We start from the raw sequence: 23,728 nt of genomic DNA, 5'->3' as shown, positions 1-23,728 counted from the left end.
GATCCAGTTGATATAGCGAACTTAAATATATATATATAGCATACCCCCAAAATGACACTACAACATTAGAAAAATGAAGACACCACATTTTTTGAGCATCAATTGTTTTCTCCAATTTGACTCAATATTTCCACAGAAATTCTATCTTGGCACAAATTCATGCCTGTGGAATTTCAGGTGGATTGGTTTAAATGTAGAAAAGTCTAGCTTATACTGGTAGCCTTGATTCTGCCTTAGCTCTAGAGAGATGGCGTACGACAGTTAACAGTCCATCCGTAATATGATTTTATGTTACCAACTACTCTCGTGAAATTTTTAGGATTGGAGAATTCAGAGACTAATCAGTTATGCCATAGCAGAGCCTCCGCATGGCAGAATCCCCACTGTGATTTTAAATCACTCTCATCAGGTAATAAATAAGATTAAACTGGCAGAGCGTCAGCAAAAAACATTCCACTACTCTGCTGCATATTCCTAGGTATGAGGCTCTTCAGTTCTTCAGCTGTCTTAAAACAGGGAAGAGTAGTCAAGACCTCCAATCAGCTAAGCATTTCTGTACCACTCTGTTCTGCTACTAATACACAGATGAGCAGATAGTCCTATAGGACAAGGGCAAGAGTCAATGGAGATAACACCAAATATGAGCCCCAAGATGATACAGGATGGGTTGCAGAGGATTGCAAGGAACAATAGGAATCAAGAGGACTTGCAGCCAGATGGAACAGGGGATAGACTGGAGAATCGCACTATTGCCAGGAAAAGGCAGGTCTATGTGGTTGGGGACTCATTACTGAGAAAAACAGACAGGCCTGTAACAAGAGCTGATCCAGAGAACAGAAGGGTGTGCTGTCTGCTGGGTGCTAAGATACAGGATGTGTACCTGAGGCTGAAGAGGATCCTAAGGGGAGCGGGAAAGAATCCATTGATTATCCTTCATGTGGGAACAAATGATACGGCTAGATTCTCACTGGAACGTATCAAGGGAGACTATGCCAGGCTGGGGAAGACGCTTAAGGAAATCAAGGCTCAGGTGATCTTCAGTGGGATTCTGCCTGTTCCTAGAGAAGGGCAACAAAGGTGTGACAAGATTATGATGATCAACAGATGGCTCAGGCAGTGGTGCTATAAGGAGGGCTTTGGGATGTATGCTCACTGGGAAGCATTCATGGACAGAGGACTGTTCTCTCGGGATGGACTTCACCTGAGTAAGGAGGGAAATAGACTTCTAGGATGGCACAACTTATCAAGAGAGCTTTAAACTAGGAATTTGGGGGAGATGGTTGGGAGATGTCTAGGTAATCTCCACACCATATTTTCTCTTTGAGAGGGAAGAAAATGAAGTAAGAAAGGATACAGCCGTGGGTAGAATGGACATAAGGCGGAAGGGCAGTGTACATACCAATCCAATAGGTAATATTGGCGGTAGAATGTCTGTGCCCAATTGGGTAAAGAATGTGAGCGAAACCAAACAGCAAAAATTAAGATGTTTGTACACTAATGCGAGGAGCCTAGGTAACAAAATGGAGGAACTAGATCTACTGGTGCAGGAAGTGAAACCAGATATTACAGGGATAACAGAAACATAGTGGAATAGTAGTCACCACTGGACTACAGGTATTGAAGGGTATGTGCTGTTTAGGAAAGACAGAAATAAAGGCAAAGGTGGTGGAGTAGCATTGTATATCAGTGATGAGGTAGACTGCAAAGAAATAAGAAGTGATGGAATGGATAAGACAGAGTCTGTCTTGGCAAAAATCACAGTGGGGAAGAAAGCTACTAGAGCCTGCTCTGGGATAGTGCTTGGGGTGTGCTATAGACCGCCAGGATCCAATTTGGATAGAGACCTCTTTAATGTTTTTAAAGAAGTAAATACTAATGGGAATTGTATGATCATGGGAGACTTTAACTTCCCAGATATAGACTGGAGGACAAGTGCTAGTAATAATAATAGGGCTCAGATTTTCCTGGATGCGATAGCTGATGGACTCCTTCACCAAGTAGTTCCTGAACCGACAAGAGGGGATGCCATTTTAGATTTGGTTTTGGTGAGCAGTGAGGACCTCATAGAAGAAATGGTTGTTGGGGCAACCTTGGTTCGAGCGATCATGAGCTAATTCAGTTCAAACTAAATGGAAGGATAAACAAAAACAGATCTGTGACTATGGTTTTTGATTTCAAAAAGGCTAACCAAAAAAAATTAAGGAAATTAGTTAGGGAAGCGGATTGGACTGAAAAACTTGTGGATCTAAAGGCGGGAGGAGGCCTGGAATTACTTCAAGTCAAAGTTGCAGAAATTATCAGAAGCTGGCATCCCAAGAAAGGAGAAAAAATTCATAGGCAGGAGTTGTAGACCAAGCTGGATGAGCAAGCATCTCAGAGAGGTGATTAAGAAAAAGGAGAAGGCCTACAAGGAGTGGAAGATGGGAGGGATCAGCAAGGAAAGCTACCTTACCGAGGTCAGAACATGTAGGGATAAAGTGAGAAAGGTCAAACGCCATGTAGAGCTGGACTTTGCAAAGGGAATTAAAAGCTATAGTAAAAGGTTCTATAGCCATATAAATAAGAAGAAAACAAAGAAAGAAGAAGTGGGGATGCTAAACACTGAGGATGGAGTGGAGGATAAGGATAATCTAGGCATGGCCCAATATCTAAACAAAATACTTTAATGAGGCTAATGAGGAGCTCAGGGATAATGGTAGGACGACAAATGGGAATGAGCATACGGAGGATATGGGAATCGGTGGATATTACCACATCCGAGGTAGAAGCCAAACTCGAACAGCTTAATGAGACTAAATCGGGAGCCTCAGATAATCTTCATCCAAGAATATTAAAGGAACTGGCACATGAAATTGCAAGCCCATTAGCAAGAATTTTAATCAATCAATCTGTAAACTCAGGGGTTGAACCGTATGACTGGAGAATTGCTAACATAATTCCTATTTTTAAGAAAGGGGAAAAAAGTGATCTGGGTAACTACAGGCCTGTTAGTCTGACATCTGTAGTGAGCAAGGTCTTGGAAAAAATTTTGAAGGAGAAAGTAATTAAGTTTCAGAGTAGCAGCCATGTTAGTCTGTATTTGCAAAAAGAAAAGGAGTACTTGTGGCACCTTAGAGGCCAACCAATTTATTTGAGCATAAGCTTTCATGAGCTACAGCTCACTTCATCGGATGCATAAAGTGGAAAGTACAGTGAGGAGATTTTATATACACAGAGACCATGAAAAAATATACATTGTATGGAGAGTGATCACTTAAGATGAGGTATTACCAGCAGGAGAGTGGGGTGGGGGGAGAGAAAACCTTTTGAAGTGATAATCAAGGTGGGCCATTTCCAGCACATTTCCAGGAGTTAACAAGAACGTCTGAGGGGGGGGAATAAACAAGGGGAAATAGTTTCACTTAGTATAATGACTCAACCACTCCCAGTCTCTATTCAAACTTACGTTAATTGTATCCAATTTGCAAATTAATTCCAATTCAGCAGTCTCTTGTAGTTAAGGACATTGAGGTCAAATGTAATTGGGACAAAATACAACATGGCTTTACAAAAGGTAGATTGTGTCAAACCAACCTGATCTCCTTCTTTGAGAAGGTAACAGATTTTTTGGACAAAGGAAATGCAGTGGATCTAATTTACCTCAATTTCAGTAAGGCATTTGATACGGTTCCACATGAGGAATTAGCAGCTAAACTAGAAAAGATGGGGATCAATATGAAAATTGAAAGGTGGATAAGGAACTGGTTAAAGGGGAGACTACAGCGGGTCACAATGAAAGGTGAACTGTCAGGCTGGAAGGAGGTTACTAGTGGATCCTCAAGGATCAGTTTTGGGACCAATCTTATTTAATCTTTTTATTACTGACCTTGGCACAAAAAGCGGGAACGTGCTAATAAAGTTTACAGATGACACAAAGCTGGGAGGCATTGCCAATACAGAGAAGGACCGGGATATCATACAGGAGGATCTGGATGACCTTGTAAACTTGAGTAATAGTAATAGGATGAAATTTAATAGTGAAAAGTGCAAGGTCATGCATTTAGGGATTAATAACAAGAATTTCTGTTATAAATTGGGGACACATCACTTGGAAGTAACAGAGGAGAAGGACCTCGAAGTATTGGTTGACCACAGGATGACTATGAGCCACCAATGTGATATGGCCGGGAAAAAAGCTAACGCGGTCTTGGGATGCATCAGGCGAGGTATTTTCAGTGAAGATAAGGAGGTGTTAATACCATTATACAAGGCACTGGTGAGACCTCACCTGGAATACTGTGTACAGTTCTGGTCTCCCATGTTTAAGAAAGATGAATTCAAACTGGAACAGGTACAGAGCAGGGCTACTAGGATGATCCAAGGAATGAAAACCTGTCTTATGAAAGGAGACTCAAAGACCTTGGCTTGTTTAGCCTAACCGAAAGAAGGCTGAGAGGAGATATGATTGCTCTCTATAAATATATCAGAGGGATAAATACCAGGGAGGGAGAAGAATTATTTAAGCTCAGTATCAATGTGGACACAAGAACGAATGGATATAAACTGGCCATCAGAAAGTTTAGACTTGAAATTAGACGAAGGTTTCTAACCATCAGAGGAGTGAAGTTCTGGAACAGCCTTCCAAGGGAAGTAGTGAGGGCAAAAGACATACCTGGCTTCAACACTAAACTTGATAAGTTTATGGAGGAAATGATATGATGGGATAGCCTAATTCTGGCAATTAATTGATCTTCAACTATTAGCGGTAGATATGCCCAATGGCCTGTGATGGGATGTTAGATGGGGTGGGATCTGAGTTAGTACAGAGAATTCTTTCCTGGGTGTCTGGCTGGTGAGTCTTGCCCACATGCTCTGGGTTTAGCTGATCGCCATATTTGGAGTCGGGAAAGAATTTTCCTCCAGGGCAGATTGGCAGAGGCCCTGGGGGTTTTTTGCCTTCCTCTGCAGCGTGGGGCACGGGTCACCTGCTGGAGGATTCTCTGCACCTTGAAGTCTTTAAACCACGATTTGAGGATTTCAATAGCTCAGACATATGTTATGGGTTTGTTACCGGAGTTGGTGGGTGAGATTCTGTGGTCTGCATTGTACAGGAGGTCAGACTAGATGATCATAATGGTCCCTTCTGACCTTAAAATCTATGATTCTATGCTCACCAATAAAGCTATTTACCACTTAGATTCAGTGCTGATCTGCACCTTAAAAAGATAAGAATTATAGAGGATGTTCTGTCTCTGCATCATGTATTTACACAGGATGGACCATGTTTTAGAGGGAATCCCCAGATGTACTTATCTTCCCTGTGACATTCTATACCTTGAGGGAGTGTCCTGGAACCCCCATATTCCCCATTTGTATATAATTGTGATCTTACCTTACAAGGCATGCTTTATAGGTATCGGGGGAAAGGTTATGATCTGCTGAAAGTCATTACTCTATCCATATATGTATATCATTAACACACATGAAGTTATGAGAATTGTGTTGTATGGTTCTCACTAAAACGGGGGTGGGCAAACTATCTGGCCCGACAGCCGATTTAATCTGGCCCTTGAGTCCCCGCTTCAGCCAGTGGGTGGGGTCGGGGGGGGGAGGGGCGGTCGCTCGGCACGTGCATGCCACCACTCCACACGACTCCCACAAGCAGCGGCATGTCCCCCGTCTGGCTCCTACATTTACGGGCAGCCAGGGGGCTCTGCGTACTGCCCTCGCCCCAAGCACCGCTCTCGCAGCTTCCACTAGCCAGGAACTGCAGATTTCCAGGAGCAGCTTGAGGTAAGTGCTGCCCGGAGCTTGAACCCCTGAGCCCACCCCCAACCCCAGCCCTGATCCCCCTCCTGCCCTCCAAACCCCTCGATCCCAGCCTGGAGCACCCTCCTGAACTGCACACCCCTCATCCCCAACCCCATCCCAGAGCCTGGACCCCCAGCTGGAGCCCTCACCCCCTCCTGCACCCCAAACCCAATTTTGTAAGCATTCATGGCCCGCCATACAATTTCCATACCCAGATGTAGCCCTCAGGTCAAAAAGTTTGCCCATCCCTGAACTAAAACATGCTGTAAGTTTGGGAACCAGCCAGATATTAGCTCCCCAGAGGCAACCACAAGGAAAGTAACCAACACCCTGGTGGAGTATCAATCAACCCATCAACCACCATTGTCCAGCAAGGGAGCTACAATGCAATGGCTCACCTGCATAAGGCCACACCAGGGGAATTGCTCAACCTTGCCTGGAGACTCAGCAACGGCTGGTGTATGTCCACTTTCCATTGATGAAGCGGTGAAGCAATTAATAAATCTGCATTACTCATCTTGAGCAGTGCAAGATGGTATATTCCTGAGATACAGTGCTGGGGGGATTTGGCTCTGGTGCCTTTCTCTGTGTGATTCATGAGTGGCTCTGGGAGCATCCATGCAATAAAGCTGGGTGTGGGGCGATCACAGCACCTGGATGGGTTTTCCGCTGGTCACTAGCAAGGCGTTGTGAGAGATAGTCCGGGCTGGAGAGAGCTCAGGGGGCACAGAGGTCCCACAGGCCCTGCTACATTCCCAAAATGGTGCCAAGTTTAATTCACGAGGGGTTCACTTTTACAAAAGGATTTTAAACAGACATTGTCAACATAACACATTTGAAAAAGAAAAGTCCTTATCTACATTATTAACGCCAGGTGTAATTATTCAAAGAGGGTTTTTTAAGTACGATTTACATTTCATCCTGCCTGGACAGAGAGTCTAAAATGGTCAGTTTACTTTCTGGTTCTCACAGACGAGCACAGGGTTTGCACTGAGGCTAGACTTGCTGCAGAGAAATTTTGACAACGTTTTATTTTCATTAGAGGCCTAATCTACTATTTAGTTAGTTTAAATCCCAAGGGAGATATAATTGATAATTGATAATATAATTATTTATGATCATATGGTTTATATTAGGAGTCTCGTTTCAATTATTATTGAATGATGTACTTTTCATGAAACAAATATAAAACACTTTTCATGGACATTTAAAAAAAATCAGGAAAATATTTTTATTCATACTAAGGTTTGCAAAAGGTTTTAAAAAAAATTAGGACAAAAATAGCTGGTTCAGGGTCTCCTTTATTGAAATGACTGCTACTTACTCATCTTCCTTTTGGGAGAATCACGAGGGAGCTAACTGCATGCTCTCTACATCAGGATATGGAGATCACAGCAGTGTTAGATTTCAATCATATCATGTTCCTGACATCACACCTCTGCAGAACCGATACTCAGTCCTGTATACTTGTTTCTCGGTAGGCATACATTAGTGTACTTATAATTTCAGGATTGGCACTTACGAGACAGTCTCTGGTATATCATCTACTTTTTTGAAACGGCCTGCCCACAGCAGAACCTTCTTTTCCCAGTCTGAGGGCTTGTGTCCTGGCACTTTGAAGGTGGAATGCCCTATAGCAAATATGGAAGAGAAGACACAATATACAGAATAATCATAGCTTAAGGAAACTGTCAGGGCGAGTAATACAAATCTGCAGGCATGAGCTCTGCTGTAACTGAAGAGGGAGCAGAAATATCACATGAGCACTCCTAGAGAAGCTGTAAGGGCATGTGGAACTGAACCAAGCTTAAGGCGACAGAACTTTACCCAGGGCCCCATGTACTCCACAATTCTGAAGGCACAGAATGTGCCTCAGAACCCACAGCTTTCACAGAATCATTCCCCAGAATCAAAGTATTAATTAAAAAAAAAAATATTGTGGGGCTGGTTCTCCACTGCCTTGCAGCTTTTATCATAATTTACACCTGTAGAAAGTGTGTATTAGCTATGTTACAATAGGATAGTATTTCCTAAACCGCTGAGCATGAATCAAAGAAGATTAGGGTTGGAAGAGACCTCAGGAGGTCAACTAGTCCAACCTCTCTGCTCAAAGCAGGGCCAACCCCAACTAAATCATCCCAGCCAGGGCTTTGTCAAGTTGGGCCTTAAAAACCTTTAAGGATGGAGATTCCACCACCTCCCTAGGTAACCCATTCCAAAGTGCTTCACCACCCTCCTTGTGAAATAGTTTTTCCTATTATTCAACCTAGACATCCCCCACTACAACCTGAGACCATTGCTCAGTGGTGTCATCTGCCACCACTGAGAACAGCCTAGCTCCATCCTCTTTGGAACCCCCTTTCAGGTAGTTGAAGGCTGCTGTCAAATCCCCCCTCACTCTTCTCTTCTGCAGACTAAATTAGCCCAGTTCCCTCAGCCTCTCCTCATAAGTCATGTGCCCCAGCCTCCTAATAGTTTTTGTTGCCCTCTGCTGGACTCTCTCCAATTTGTTCACATCCTTTCTGTAGTGGGGGGTGGGGGCAAAACTGGGACAAAAGACTCCAGATGTGGCCTCACCAGTGCCGAATAGAAGGGAATAATCACTTCCCTCGATCTGCTGGCAATGCTCCTACTAATGCGGCCCACTATGCCATTAGCCTTTTTGGCAACAAGGGCACATGACTGACTCATGTCCAGCTTCTCATCCACTGTAATCCCCAAGTTCATTTCTGCAGAACTGCTGCTTAGCCAGTCAGTCCCCAGCCTGTAACAATACATGGAATTCTTCTGTCCTAAGTGCAGGACTCTACACTTGCCCTTGTTGAACCTCATCAGATTTCTTTTAGCCCAATACTCCAATCTTTCTAGGTCACTCTGGACCCTATCCCTACCCTCCAGCGTATCTACCTCTCCCCACAGCTTAGTGTCATCTGCAAACTTGCTGAGGGTGCAATCCATCCCATCATCTGGATCTTTAATGAAGTTGTTGAACAAAACCAGCCCAAGGACAGACCCCTGGGGCACTCCGCTTGATACCAGCTGCCAACTAGGCATCGAGCCATTGATCACTACCTGTTGAGCCCGACGATCTAGCCAGTAGAAATGTCCACCTTATAGTCCATTCACCCAATCCATACTTTTTTAACTTGCTGGCAAGAATACTGTGGGAGACCATATCAAAAGCTTTGCTAAAGTCAAGATATATCATGTTCACTGCTTTCCCCATATTCACAGAGCCAGTTATCTCATCATAGAAGGCAATCACGTTGGTCAGGCATGACTTGCCCTTGGTGAATCCACGTTGAGGGACTAGCTCCAGAGATTCAACTTTCATTAAAATAAAAGTAAGTCTCCAGTTGCTATGGTTGAGAAGAAAACCTTTTAAAATGTGATTCAAATGTAGCCACTGCAGAAAAGTCAGCCTCAGTTTGTAGAGAACCTCAGACATGAACAGCTTTACTCGTTTTAATGGGTGCTCACATGCCAATGACAACAATTTAGAAGCCAACATTTGGTTAACTATTTCACTGTTTTTCCAAACATGTAAGGAGAGGATGTATGTTCTGAATGGCCTACCAATGTTTTCAATTTAGCAACATATGGTGGGAGTGAAGAGGATGAGATTGGTTACATTCTCCTGAAGGTAGGCTCAGCTTTCAAGAGTCTGAGAAATACTGCACTACTGTAACATACTGGCTAAGTGTCATGTACTACCATTCTAACCTGGTAGCATTTCACATCTACTTTGCACAGCTAGAAATTACTACAAAAGAATGTGAAAAAGTAGAGAATAGGGTCTTATGTTTCTAGCCCTCACATTTGTGAGGACAACCTTGGAAACATGAACCAGGAATAACTAATGCATTTTGTCATCCTTTGTCAGTAAGCAGCCACAAAATATTACCTAAGACCTGTGAGCTGCCCACGTTTATCTCAATGAGTTGCTAATTATGTAACCTAAATATAAACTATTTTATCACCAACAATGTCACTGCTAATCATTGTAACAAGAACATTAGAGGGATGGAAACATACCACAGCTACGAACTACCCAAGGTGGATTAACAATTTTTTAAATGGTTATTTAAATTGGATTTTTTAAAATGTAAATTAAATAAAGTTTATAAAAAAGTAAACCTATTTAAAATTAACATAAGTTGCCAATTTCAGATTTAAGGTTTAAACTTATTATAATCTATTACAATTATTTGAAGTATCTACCAAAACATTAAGCAGTACATGTTTGCTGCCAAAGTTTTAAAGTCAGCCCATTGAATTAGTGTGGAACTCAATGCCTAAGCAGCGGGAAACAGAGTTTGTTGAAGTGCTAAACCAGCTTTTGAGAGCAGTAACCTCTTCTGCAGGAGCAGTGAGAATATTTTCATTTCACTCAACTAGTTCAGTTCAATGATTAGTTCATTCAAAGGCAAGAAACAAGCCGAGAGATGAAAAAGCAGGAAAGCTTGTTTTTCCTCTTCCAATCTGTGAATAAAAACTAGGTGTGAGGATGAAATCTACTAGTTCTAAAAATCTCAAAGGACATGGTGACCAGAAACAAATTAGTTCAATTTACTAACTATAGATAAAATTATCTACCTATCTAAACTATTTAATAGATATACTGAACATTTAAGTAAAAAAACCAAAACAAAAAACCAAAAAAAGCATTCCGTGTCCTGGAAACCTAAGAAAAAAAAGTTTAAGGTAGTCTTTTAGTTATTAAATAAAAGGTAAAATGCTGTTTTGTGCATTTTAACTGAATCTGAATTTCCATCCAAACAGAGCTTGACACAGAATCACAAATAAAAATTAACCTAATAAACAAGAAATGTAACATAAAAAAAGTTAAAATTAAGAATTAAACAGAAGTTAAGCTAATTGCTTAAATAAATGTGAACAGATCTAGTGTAGCCTCCTGACTAACAAAAAGAAGCACCAAATGTAATGCAAAGAGTAGATCTGGTTGCAAATCAGCATGTTGTAATGGTTACCAACCAATAAGAATCAACATTTCATTAGGGAAATAACTAAAAAATATTAATGCAAAACATGATTAAAATTTATTATTTCAATCAGGTTTTCTGCTTGGTGATTTAAATCATGATTAAAATTGGTGATTTAAATTGCTTTGATCTAAATCAATCCATCCTGAAACTCTCTCTCTCTTGTCTTAGGAGGATATTTAATATTGATATCAGCAGCTATTCTGATTATTTTTGTATTTAATTAAAATCCTCATTTTAAAAATGTTAAATGAAACTGCTACAGAATTTCCTGTCTGCGTCACAGTTTGCGATGGAGCATAAGGCTTTATCTTACCTGGCGATATAAAGAGCTCTTCTTAAGAATACTGTAGGTCTCAGGACCATATGCCAAACCAGTGAAGTTGACGAGAACTTTGTCGTTGACTTCAATGGGCACAGGATCAGACCCTCAATACCTCTCTTCCAAACTCATTCTCCCGGTCCATACACAAGCAAAAGGGGGCAATTTATGCTTTGTTTTCAAACACAAATGTGGCTAATGTCTCATATTTAAGAATGCTTTTTCACTAGGGCTGTAAATTAATCGCAGTTAATTCACGCGATTAAAAAAAAATTAATTGTGATTAATCGCGCTGCTAAACAATAGAATACCAATTGAAATGTATTAAATATTTTTGGATATTTTTCTACATTTTCAAATATATTGATTTCTGATACAACATAAAATACAAAGTGTACAGTGCACATTTTTATTACAAATATTTGCACTGTAAAAATGATATAGTATTTTTCAATTCACCTCATATAAATATTGTGGTGCAATCTCTTTATCGTGAAAGTGCAACTTACAAATGTAGGGTTTTTTTTTTGTTACATAACTGCACTCAAAAACAAAACTAAGTCCACTCAGTCCTACTTCTTGTTCAGCCAATTGCTAAGACAAACAAGTTTGTTTATATTTACAGGACATAATGCTGCCTGCCTCTTCCTGTGTCACCTGAAAGTGAGAACAGGCGTTTGCATAGCACTTTTGTAGCTGGCACTGCAAGGTATTTACATGCCAGATATGCTAAACATTTGTATGCACCTTCATGCTTCGGCCACCATTCCAGAGGACATGCTTCCATGCTGATGACACATGTTTTTTTAAAAAAAAAAAAAGTGTTAATTAAATTTGTGATTGAATTTGCTGGTGGAGAATGGTATGTCTCCTGCTCTGTTTTACCTGCATTCTGCCATATATTTCATGTTATAGCAGCCTCGGATGATGACCTAGCATATGTTGTTCGTTTTAAGAACGCTTTCACTGCAGATTTGACAAAACGCAAAGAAGATACCAATGTGAGATTTCTAAAGATAGCTACAGCACTTGACCCAAGGTTTAAGAATCTGAAGTGCCTTCCAAAATTTGAGAGGGATGAGGTGTGGAGCATGCTTTCAGAAGTCTTAAAAGAGCAACAGTCTGATGCAGAAACGACAGAACTGAACCACCAAAAGAAAAAATTAACCTTCTGCTGGTGGCATCTGACTCAGATCATGAAAATGAACATGTGTTAGTCCTCACTGTTTTGGTTCGTTATCTAATAGAACCCGTCATTGGCATGGATGCATGTCCTCTGAAAGCGTGGTTGAAGCATGAAGGGACATATGAATTTTTAGTGCATCTGGCACATAAATATCTTGTGACACCAGCTACAACAGTGGCATGCAAACACCTATTATCACTTTCAGGTGACATTGTAAACAAGAAGTCGGCAGCAAATGTAAACAAACTTGTTTATCTGAGCGATTGGCTGAACAAGAAGTAGGACTGAATGTACTTGTAGGCTCTAAAGTTTTACATTATTTCATTTTTGAGTGCAGTTATTTTTTGTATATAATTCTACATTTGTAAGTTCAACTTTTATGATAAAGAGATTGCACTACAGTACTTCTATAAAGTGAATTGGAAAATACTATTTCTTTTGTTTTTTACTGTGCAAATATCTGTAATAAAAACTATATAAAGTGAGCACTGTACACTTTGTATTCTGTGTAGTAATTAAAATAAATATATTAGAAAATGTAGAAAACATCCAAAGATATTTAAATAAATGGTATTGTATTAACAGTGCAATTAATTGCACAATTAATTTTTTTAATCACTTGACAGCCCTACTTTTTACCCATTGGCTCCGACAGTCAAACCAATAATTGGTCTGTTACACAGAGGGTCCAGTATAGATTATCACTGTTCACTCTAATCTTAATCACTGACTTGAAAGGAAAAGGAATCCCATCTTAAAGGATGAACTAGGTCTGTGGCAAACTCAAAATGATCCTGCAGTGCAGAGACAGCATACTTCTAGTGGATCACTGCCCTGCTGTGGGAAGGGCTCTGCTAAGGAATTCTCAACACTATCACAACACTCACAAATATAAAAACAGACTGATTGTGGGAAGGAAGTGATTAGTTACAGAATGCAACTGGGAGATTCTGAATGCATAAACTATCAAACAAGAACTCCTCTTAACCTACTAAGAAAAGAAGGCTGTCCCTAAAAAGAAAAAGCTTTCCTTTGATTAGTAATACAGATAGTCTTGGATTTGACATCTAAGTTTAAAGTTCTGTCTTTTGAGTGAGAGAGAAAACTTAAGTCCTTTTCAAAAGAGCAGAGCCTTGTATTTGACTAAATTCTTACTCAGGACATTCTGGCTACCTAAATACGTGCTAAAGTTTTCATTGTGCGAGAAATTTTTCACTTTCTGAACCAACTTGTTGGCTGACATTGCTATGAGCTTTTGAACTACCATGTTCCTTCCCAGAGATAGGGGTCATTATCACGCTGAAATGCAGCTATGTATAGTCCGTACACTTGGTTGACACAAACCATATTGTGAAGAGTATCCTTTAGAATGAATGTACTATATATACGTAAGACGTTTGATCTATGTTCTTGATTTAATGATTATTTAGCAGTTCTTTACACTTGTTCCTCAGCCTGGTAGCTATTCTAATAGTAACACTGATACCTTTGAATCTCAGAGCAAAAAGCTTACCCCCTACTTCAGGCTTTTGTTTGCTCCCCTCCTGTGATTTACTGCAAAAACTTCTCTTGATCTTCAGATCCATTCCTTTAGTTGGTCTCAGAATTGAGGGAACATTCCTTTCCAGCATCTTAGTAGCTCTGCCTAAAAATCAGAAGAAAGGGGCGGTAATGGGCTGAACAGAATCCAAAAGGTAACTCAAAAATTTTCAAAGCAATCCGAGTAACCATGCAGATTTTAGAGTACTTAGAAGAGTTGAGCTTTAAACAGAAAACTGTTCTAAACTTTAATTACAGTAGACCTGGTTATCCATTACATTGAGATAAGATTTTTTTAAAATATATGAACACATATGCAAGCACGTGTTTATACGAGGAAATTAGAAAAAAATAAAAATCTAATGCGTAAGGTGGGACAGACCTCCAGAGTTATAACAGAGACTGACAGAAAAAAAAGTTTGATATCTCAACACTTCACCTGATCTTGACCATACTCTTACATAAAACTGCAGCATGGAAGCACTTTCCTAAACACTGACCCTGTAGGTATCATGATTACATGCCATTAGTGCTTTCAGATGCCTCACTTTCAATCCAGGCAATGCCACTTAAAGGAAGTGCACCAGGTTTTCACCAGGCTTGTCATACTCCAAAACTAAGGGTATGTCTACACTACGGAATTAGGTCAAATTTATAGAAGTCCATTTTTTAGGAAGTGATTTTATACAGTCGATTGTGTGTCCCCCCACTAAGCGCATTAAGTCGGCGGGGTGCGTCCACAGTACCATGGCTAGCGTCGACTTTTGGAGGGTTGCACTGTGGGTAGCTATCCCACAGTTCCCGCAGTCTCCGCCGCCCACTGAAATTCTGGGTTAAGCTCCCAATGCCTGATGGGGCAAAAACATTGTCGCGGGTGGTTTTGGGTACATGTCGTCAGTCTCCCCTCCCTCTGTGAAAGCAACGGCAGACAATCGTTTCATGCCTTTTCTCCGTGTGGATGCCATACTGCTTTCAGCAGACGGTGCAGTAGGACTGCTAACCGTCATCATCGAACCACTGCTTCCGCTACAACTCTGCTCTCCTGCTCTTGTCTCACCATACCACAGCAAGCGTGCAGCCCACTCAGCTCACCGACACCGCTGCTGTTGTGTCTTGGTGCTGCTGGCAGCAGACGGTGCACTAGGCCTGCAAAACTGGTCATCCAACCACCACTTCCTCTCCAACTCTGCTCTCCTACTCGTGTCTCGATAGCGAATTTCTCCATGTTGGCTGTCATGGGCTCCCACTTCCCTGCAACTCTGCTCTCCTGAATCCACCTCACAGGTCCTCTCGTTGTTCTCTATAAATATCTATTCTCGTGGCATCCGTCATCAGCCACCGCTTCCGCTGCAACTCTGCTCTCCTGCAGACGCCATACCACAGCAAGCATGGAGCTCGCTCAGATCACCACGGCAGTTATGAGCACTGTAAACATCTCGCGCATTATCCTGCAGTATGTTCAGAACCAGAACCTGCAAGGGCAGGCGAGGAGGCGACAGCAGCGGAGTGATAAGAGTGATGAGGATATGGACACAGACTTCTCTCAAAGTACGGGCCCCGACAATTTGGACATCCTGGTGGCAATGGGGCAGGCTCATGCCATGGAACGCTGATTCTGGGCCCAGGAGACAAGCACAGACTGGTGGGACCACATAATGTTGCAGGTCTCGGATGATTCCCAATGGCTGCGAAACTTTCGCATGCGTAAGGGCACTTTCATGGAACTTTGTGACTTGCTTTCCCCTGCCCTGAGGTGCAAGAATACCAAGATGAGAGCAGCCCTCACAGTTCACAAGTGAGTGGCAATAGCCCTCTGGAAGCCTGCAACGCCAGACAGCTACCCGTCAGTCGGCAATCAATTTGGAGTGGGCAAATCTACTGTGGGGGCTGCTGTGATCCAAGTAGCCAACGCAATCACTATCAAGGATAGTGACTCTGGGAAATGTGCAGGTCATAGTGGATGGCTTTGCTACAATGGGATCCCTAACTGTGGTGGGCGATAGATGGAACCCATATTCCTATCTTGGGACCGGACCACCTTGGCAGCCAGTACATAAACCACAAGGGGTACTTTTCAATGGTGCTGCAAGCACTGGTGGATCACAAGGGATGTTTCACCAAGATCAACGTGGGATGGCCAGGAAAGGTACATGACGCTCGCATCTTCAGGAACTCTGGTCTGTCTGGACAGCTGCAGCAAGGGACTTACTTTCCAGACCAGAAAATAACCATTGGGGAAGTTGAAATGCCTATAGTTATCCTTGGGGACCCAGCCTACCCCTTAATGCCATGGTTCATGAAGCCATACAGAGGCACCCTGGACAGTAGTCAGCAGCTGTTCAACTATAGGCTGAGCAAGTGCAGAATGGTGGTAGAATGCGCATTTGGACGTTTAAAAGTGCGCTGGCAAAGTTTACTGACTTGGTTAGACCTCAGCGAAACCAATATTCCCATTGTTATTACTGCTTGCTGTGTGCTCAACAATATCCGTGAGAGTAAGGGGAAGACGTTTATGGCAGGGTGGGAGGTTGAGGCAAATCACCTCGCTGCTGACTATGCACAGCCAGACACCAGGGCGATAAGAAGAGCACAGCTGGGTGCGCTGCGCATCAGAGAAGCTTTGAAAACTGGCCAGGCTATGGTGTGACAGTTCTGTTTGTTTCTCCTTGATCAAAACCCACCCCCTTGCTTCACTCTACTTCCCTGTAAGCCAACTGACCTCCCACCTTCGATCACCGCTTGCAAAGGCAATAATTGTTGTTTCAAATTCATGCATTATTAATTTGTCACACAAATAGGGGGATAACTGCCAAGGTAGCCTGGGACGGGTGGGGGAGGAAGGAAGCACCGGGTGGGGTGGTGGAAGAGGGAAGGACAAGGCCACACTGCACTTCAAAACTTATTGAATGCCAGCCTTCTGTTGCTTGGGCAGTCCTCTGGGGTGAAGTGCTTGGGTGCCCGGAGGGCTTCCCGCCCCCGCATTCTTGGGGGTCTGGGAGAGGAGGCTATGGAACTTGTGGGAGGAGGGCAGGTGGTTACATAGGGGCTGCAGCTGCGGTCTGTGCTCCTGCTGCCTTTCTTGCAGCTCAGCCACATGCCACAGCATATTAGTTTGATTCTCCAGTAGGCTCAGCATTGCATCCTACTTCCTCTCATCACGCTGCCGCCACCTCTCCTCTTGCTCCCGCCTCCTGTCCTCGCATTCATTTTGTGCTTTCCTGGACTCTGACATTGCTTGCCTCCACGCATTTTGCTGAGCTCTTTCAATGTGGGAGGACTGCATGAGCTCAGAGAGCATTTCATCATGAGTGCGTTTTTTTTCGCCTTATCTGTGCTAGCCTCTGGGACGGAGATGATAGGGGGAGTGTTCAAACATTTGAGCTGCATACAGTTCTAGGGGTGCTCCTACCACTGTCCCACCCCTGTACGTGTACTCCTGCAAGGGGAGAGTCTCATGCAACAGGGATGACGATTCAGGGAATGAGGAAGATGAGGAGGAGGGTGAAACTGTTCTCCCGGACAGCCAAGAACTGTTTATCACCCTGGATCCAATACCCTCCCAACCCTCCCAAGGCAGGCTCCCAGACCTTGAAGGCGGAGAAGGCACCTCTGGTGAGTGTACCTTTGTAAATATAATACATGGTTTAAAAGCAGCGTGTTTAATGATTAATTTACCCTGAAGACTTGGGATGCATTCGCAGCCAGTACAGCTACTGGAAAAGTCTGTTAACATGTCTGGGGATGGAGCGGAAATCCTCCAGGGACATCTCAATGAAGCTCTTCTGGAGGTACTCCCAAAGCCTTTGCAAAAGGTTTCTGGGGAGGGCAGCCTTATTCCGTCCTCCATGTAGGACACTTTACCACACCAGGCCAGTAGCACATAGTCTGGAATCATTTCATAACAAAGTATGGCAGCATATGGTCCCGGTGTTTGCCTGCATTCAAGCAACATCTGTTCTTTATCTCTCTGTGTTATCCTCGGGAGAGTGATATTATTCATGGTCACCTGGTTGAAATAGGGGTATTTAATTAAGGGGACATTCAGAGCTGGCCATTCCTGCTGGGCTGTTTGCCTGTGGCTGAAAAGAAATCCTCCTCGCTGTTAGCCACACAGTGGGGGGAGGGGTGAAGCGATCATCCCAGAGAATTGTGTGTGTGTGTGTGGGGAGGGTGTTAAGCTGGGTTTGTGCTGCACGTTAACCCAAAAACCGCAGCCCCTCCTTTTAAATGGTCAACCCATTTTAAATGGCCAACCCAATGGGTGCTTGGTATAGGAAATGAGGGCGCTGCTGTTTGAAAACATTCCCACATGTTATGAAGGTTAAAGAAGCCAAAAGACAGTGGCTTACCATGGCTGCCTGCAAGCTGAATTCTGTTGCCTGGCCCTGCGTGTGTGATCTCTCACACCAAACCGGCAGCCCTCAATATAAGAGGCAAAATGCGACCTTGTACCGAAACCACATGTACTATGTAATGTTAACAGCTTGGTTCACCGTGAAAGAGTCTACCCATTGTTCTCTAAAATGTGTCTTTTTAAATACTTCTCTCCCTTTTTTTCCTCCCGCAGCTGCAAATGTTTGAACACTCCCCCATCATCTCCCTCCCAGAGGCTAGCACAGATAAGAAGGCAAAAAAACACACTCGCCATGAAATGTTCTCTGAGCTCATGCAGTCCTCCCGCATTGCGGCTGTTTGCCTCTTTGGTAGGCTTGCCTGAGCTCCTTAATTTTCACACAGCACTGCTGCAGGTCCCTGTTATAGTCTCTGTCCTTCATGCCCTTGAAGATTTTTTAAAATATTTTGGCATTTCGTCTTCTGACCCAGCGATGTCCATTGCAGCGCTAATCCCCTCGTCGGGGAGGAGTACAAAAACTGATTTTAAGAGACCTTTAAGTCAACAAAAATGGCTTCGTTGTGTGGATGGATGCAGGGTTAAAACGATCTAACACTGCTAAATTCGACCTAAACTCGTAGTTTAGACCAGGGCCAAGTCAGAAACTTGAGGCAGAGGTAACAATAGCAAAGCAGAAGTTTACAGTATTGAGACAGCTGCCTTATTGTGTAACAGAAGAAAATTCACATCTACAAAAAATAGGAACTATTTTGGGGAAATTCTATGGCCTGCGCTATACAGAAGGTCAGAGCAGATGATCACAATGGTTCCTTCCAGCCTTAGAATCTATAAACTGTTAGAAAAGTTATAATGAGGAAAATTCAGGCACTAAAAATCCTTTGCAAGGGCACCTTTAAAAAAAAAAAAAGTTAGGCTTAATCCCTTTTTACTCCTTATGCTGGATTAGCAAATAGGGTTTTTTCCCCAGTTTTTTTTTATTTTAAACGTTAGAATTACCTGGAATGTTAAGTCTAAACTTCCCTGGTTTTGCTGTAAGATCTCTGGGAGGACTCGGGAGTGTTTACTGTGACTCCTTAAGTAAAAGGGTAAGGGTGCTGATTCTTTAAAAAAGGCTTTGTTGACCCAAAATGTTAGTCACTAAAGTTAAACAAGTGTTAAGGGGGAGGAAGAGGAAACCAAACCCCCTCCAAAAATTTAAGTGTAACCACCAAAAAATATAAGGTAGCATAACTTTCATTCTCTTGGCTCTTGTGATGTCTTGGCTCTTTCACTAGTCCTCTAGACATAACCCCTTCCAGCCATGACAGAACCTGAACATCTAAATGTTAAAAACAAGCAAAAAAACCCGCTAAACTTCAAAAGTTTTGGGGTTGTTTTTTTTTAAAGTCTTCATAAAGAAGCAAAAAAGGACATAAGTTCCAGGCATATTGGCCTTAAAGGACTTGCAAAGAAGCAATGGGTTTTAGCTCACATTGCTGTACTCTAGGAGATAGGACATGCCACCCTGTTCAATGTTGCCAAGCCTCACAGTATTTGGTATTTTTCTTAAAACCCCAACATGTGGAGTCAAGTGATTACATGAAATATCAGCTTTCACATAAAAAAAGTAAATTTTTAGCCCTGGTGGTTACAGAGAGCTTGAAAATTATGACCCAAGTATACCCTGAAGGTTCAAAAACTAGAAAGCAAATAAGAAACCAAAATGTATTTTCATCTCATGATTTGAAGTAAATCTCATTATTTCTGAGGGTTAATTCTTAATTTATTGAATGCTTTGGTTTGACAATATTGCTTTTGAACAAAGCAGAAATGAAAGCTGCAGTAACATTAACTCTCTACCTTTTGATCTTTAAAGTCTGCAATCACAGAGTTAAATTTGTGTATTGTTGTTCGGAAACTTTAGCGAAGGTCCTATAGATAAAAGCTTCATACACTGGGGAGGAAGAATAGTCTTCTTAAGGCACTGGACTAGGACTTAGATGTGAGAATATGACTGGGTGCAAAACCCATTTCAGTTTAAGCCTGATGTCATGGATTTGCCAGCAACTGAAACTGAACAGCTCATTGAAATTTCCTGTGATCAAACTTATGCCCAACTTTCTCCCCCCTAGTTCCGGTTCACTGCCAAGAATGAATATCCTGCACTCTCAACATGCAGCAACATGCACCTTGATACTGACAGTGCCATTTGCCAGCACAAATTTGTGTGAAGCTGAATTCAGCACACTTCTGTCCATCAAGTTTTGGTATCAATCTACCATTGGTGTCACATCGGAGATTAGATGTGCAATTTCTATCACATGGCTGGACTTCAAGAAGCTGTCGTAATATGCGAGTGCTTGTGTCACATTAGAGAACACTAAACATACTTAATGTGTTAATTTGTTGGTAACTAAGTTGTTTTGTTGCTGCCTGGGGTCACAGGAAACAGTAGGGCAGGTCTGTGCCAGGAAATTAGGTCAGTATAATTACCTTGCTCATGGGTGTGAAAAATCCGCATCTGAGTGACACAGTTAAACCTACCTAACCCTTAACGTAGACAGCACTAGGTTAACGGGAGGATTCTCCTGTGGACCTAGCTGCCCTCTCTCAGGCAGGTGAAATACCTACACCTACAGGTGAAGCCTTCCTATCTTTAAATGTAGCATCTTCCCTGCAGGGATGCAACTGTGCTGCTGCAGTGTTTTAAGTATAGGCAACCCCATTTTGCAACTAAGGGCTTATGCAGCCAAAAAGTTAGGGACCCCAATCTATGCCACAAATCAAGAGAATAATAAGCTGTTAGTAGGATGATCTTTTGTTGCAGTCATCAAAAGAGGAGGATTGGTGAAAAAGAGGAATAGATTTTTACCTCTGAAGAATGCAGGTCACATTTTCACTTCCAGTCCTTTTCATTAACCACACTGAGATTTTAAATGTTACACTGAAGCACACACTACAAAATATTTCATCACTAGCAGGGAAATTTTAAAAATTACTATTAATTAATTCCAGGGTTTCACCACTTCCCATGACTGAGATTTAGAGCAGGTCTAACATTATCTGACACTTTGGAAGTGGGTAGGGACAATGGGCCAGGGAGTAAGAATCTGGGGTAGGGCAGGGAGGGGGAGGAAGTGGTGCAACATTTGCTAGACAAAAAGAAAAGGAGTACTTGTGGCACCTTAGAGACTAACCAATTTATTTGAGCATGAGCTTTCATGAGCTACAGCTCACTTCATCGGATGCATGCAGTGGAAATGCTCAGATAAATTGGTTAGTCTCTAAGGTGCCACAAGTCCTCCCTTTCTGTTTGCTAGGCTATGCATCAAGGAAACAAATTAAGGAAGAGAGGTGAAACCCCATGGAATGAAGCTAGATAGAGAAGATGAAAGGGACGCTACTTGTCTCCACCACTCTCTGATCTGAAGTAGACCTGGCAAAGGTGGCTTTTCAGACCCTAGTTCAAGGGAGCCTCCGTCCTGACTAGAACATGGGCCCATGAAGTCTGAACGCCTGAACCCGAGTTTGACAGGCGCAGTGAAGCAATGAAGACTGGAACGAAAAGAGCAACCTGCGGTCTTGAACCCGGCTTTCCCCGCACGCCCAAGAGCCACGCGCTGGTCCCACCGCCCGCCGAGGCCCCCGCGCCGCACGTGCCGCTCCCCCACGCCACCCCACGGCTCACCACCGGATCAGCTTGCTGCCCCCCCCCGCCTTCGCCCCCCCACGACACCCACCAGGTGGCGGCGCCCCTGCCCGAGGCCAGGCTCCCGCCCCATCGCTCCCGAGGTCCCCGCCGTCACTCACCGGCGGCGGCGGCCCACATGATGCTGGCCCCGGGCGCGTCCAACCTCCGTCCCCGCGGGGTCGAGTCTCTCGGACGCTGCCAGGCTGGGGCGGAGCCTCTTCCACGTCACTACCCAGCCGCGACTCCGAGCGACGGAGCGCGAGAAGGGTCAGCCCGCGCCGAGTCCCTCCCTGGCGGCTCTGCGCCCGCTCAGCGAGCATGCGCCGTAGCAGCCCTGGCGCGGCCCTCCCCCGTGCGGGGCGGAGTCTGAGCTGGGGGCACGGTGGGAGCGCAGGGGAGTCAAGCCGCTGGAGGCGGAGGCCGGACAGGGGCCAAATCGGGTGCAGGGAGAAGGAGTAGTGTTGCCCACTGCTTCACCACACCTACCCAAATACCCTGCCCCGCCCCTTCCCCTAGGCCCCGCCCCACTCGCTCCATCGCCCCGCCTTCTGTCACTTGCTGTCCCTCCCCCACCCTCACTCACTTTCACTAGGTTGGGGGGGGGGGTGCAGGCCCTGGGAGGGAGTTTGGGGTGTGGGCTCTGGCCAGGAAGCGTTTACCTCCGGCGGCTCCCAGGCAGCGGCGCAGCAGGGCTAAGTCAGACTCCCTGCCTGCCCTGGCCCCACACTGCTCCCAGAAGCACCCGGCATGTCCCTGCTGCCCCGGGGGGCAGGAAGATGACTCCGTGCGCTGCCTGTGCCCACAAGCAGCGCCCCCGCAGCTCCCATTGGCCTCAGTTCCCAGCCAATGGGAGCTGTGGAGTCAGCACTCAGGGCGGGGGCAGTGCGCTGAGACTCCCCTGACCCCGTCCTAGGGGCCGCAGGGACATGCTGGGGGCTTCTGGGAGTGGCGCAGGGCCAGGGCAAGTAGGGAGCCTGACTTAGCTCTGCTGCATCACTGGACTTATAGCAACCTAAAATCTCCCAGTCTGGCTTCAGTGGCCTCCAGGAGATAGGGCCTGATTCTGTGAGACTTTTGGCGAACCCCGGGAGGGTTGGCAACCCTAGGAAGGAGCTGGAAGAGAGGCGGCGGTAGTGGCAGAGGGGATAAAACTTTCCACAGGTGGGGTGAACCATTGTCAGGGGAGCTGAGAGCTGTTGAACCAAACTGTAAACCCTGTATATGATGATGGTACAATGTGTTGGGTCATAGAGACCCCCTTGGTACTGTTATCTGATGTGCTGAAACTACCTCTGAGCCTGTTTTCTCTGTCAGCTTGGGACTCCAGAACCCTGCCTTTTTCAGCCAGACATGCCAGTCTGCTGCAACACAGACCCAGGTCTGGTCCACGCCCCACAAAGCTGCAGACTAAACAAAAAATACTCAGCAAGTACTCCTATCTCCAACACACAGACACCCAGTTCCCAATGGGATCCAAACCCCAAATAAATCCATTTTAGTCTGTGTAAAGTTTATACAAGGTAAACTCAAACTGTCAGCCCTCTATAACACTGATAGAGAAATATGCACAGCTGTTTCCTCCCCCAGGTATTAATCACTTACTCTGGGTTTACTAATAAACAAAAGTGATTTTATTACATATAAAAGTAGGATTTAAGTAATAACAGACAGAACAAAGTAAATTACCAAGCAAAATAAAACAAAACATGCAAGCCTAAGCCTAATACATTTAAGAAACTGAATACAGGTAAATCTCACCCTCAGAGATATTCCAATAAGCTTCTTTCACAGACTAGACTCCCGCTTAGTCTGGGCCCAAACTTTTCCCCTGGTACAGTTCTTGTTAGTTCCAGCTGTCAAGATT

The 23,728-nt window shown here is 43.9% G+C and overlaps 1 protein-coding gene across 3 annotated transcripts in view; it reads right to left on the bottom strand.

Moving 5' to 3' along the window:
• Window positions 1-23,728, bottom strand: part of FAM162A (family with sequence similarity 162 member A) — a 44,812-nt gene that overhangs the window by 11,167 nt on the left and 9,917 nt on the right. For 2 of the 3 annotated variants that reach the window (XM_084626617.1, XM_084626615.1), the window contains exons 2-3: window positions 13,815-13,946; window positions 7,313-7,421 (exon numbers count right to left, since the gene is read on the bottom strand). In XM_084626617.1, coding sequence (XP_084482743.1) covers window positions 7,313-7,421; window positions 13,815-13,932 — 227 coding nt within the window. In that variant the 5' untranslated portion in view covers window positions 13,933-13,946. Of the gene's footprint in view, window positions 1-7,312; window positions 7,422-13,814; window positions 13,947-21,983; window positions 22,134-23,728 lie in introns of those variants that run through there. The other variant, XM_084626616.1, reaches the window with a different exon arrangement.

Source organism: Lepidochelys olivacea (assembly GCF_965140295.1).
Source record: "Lepidochelys olivacea isolate rLepOli2 genome assembly, chromosome: 1".
Classification (NCBI taxonomy): Eukaryota; Metazoa; Chordata; order Testudines; family Cheloniidae; genus Lepidochelys; species Lepidochelys olivacea.
Note: the sequence above shows the minus strand (reverse complement) of the source record. Positions and strands in the feature narration are given on the sequence as shown.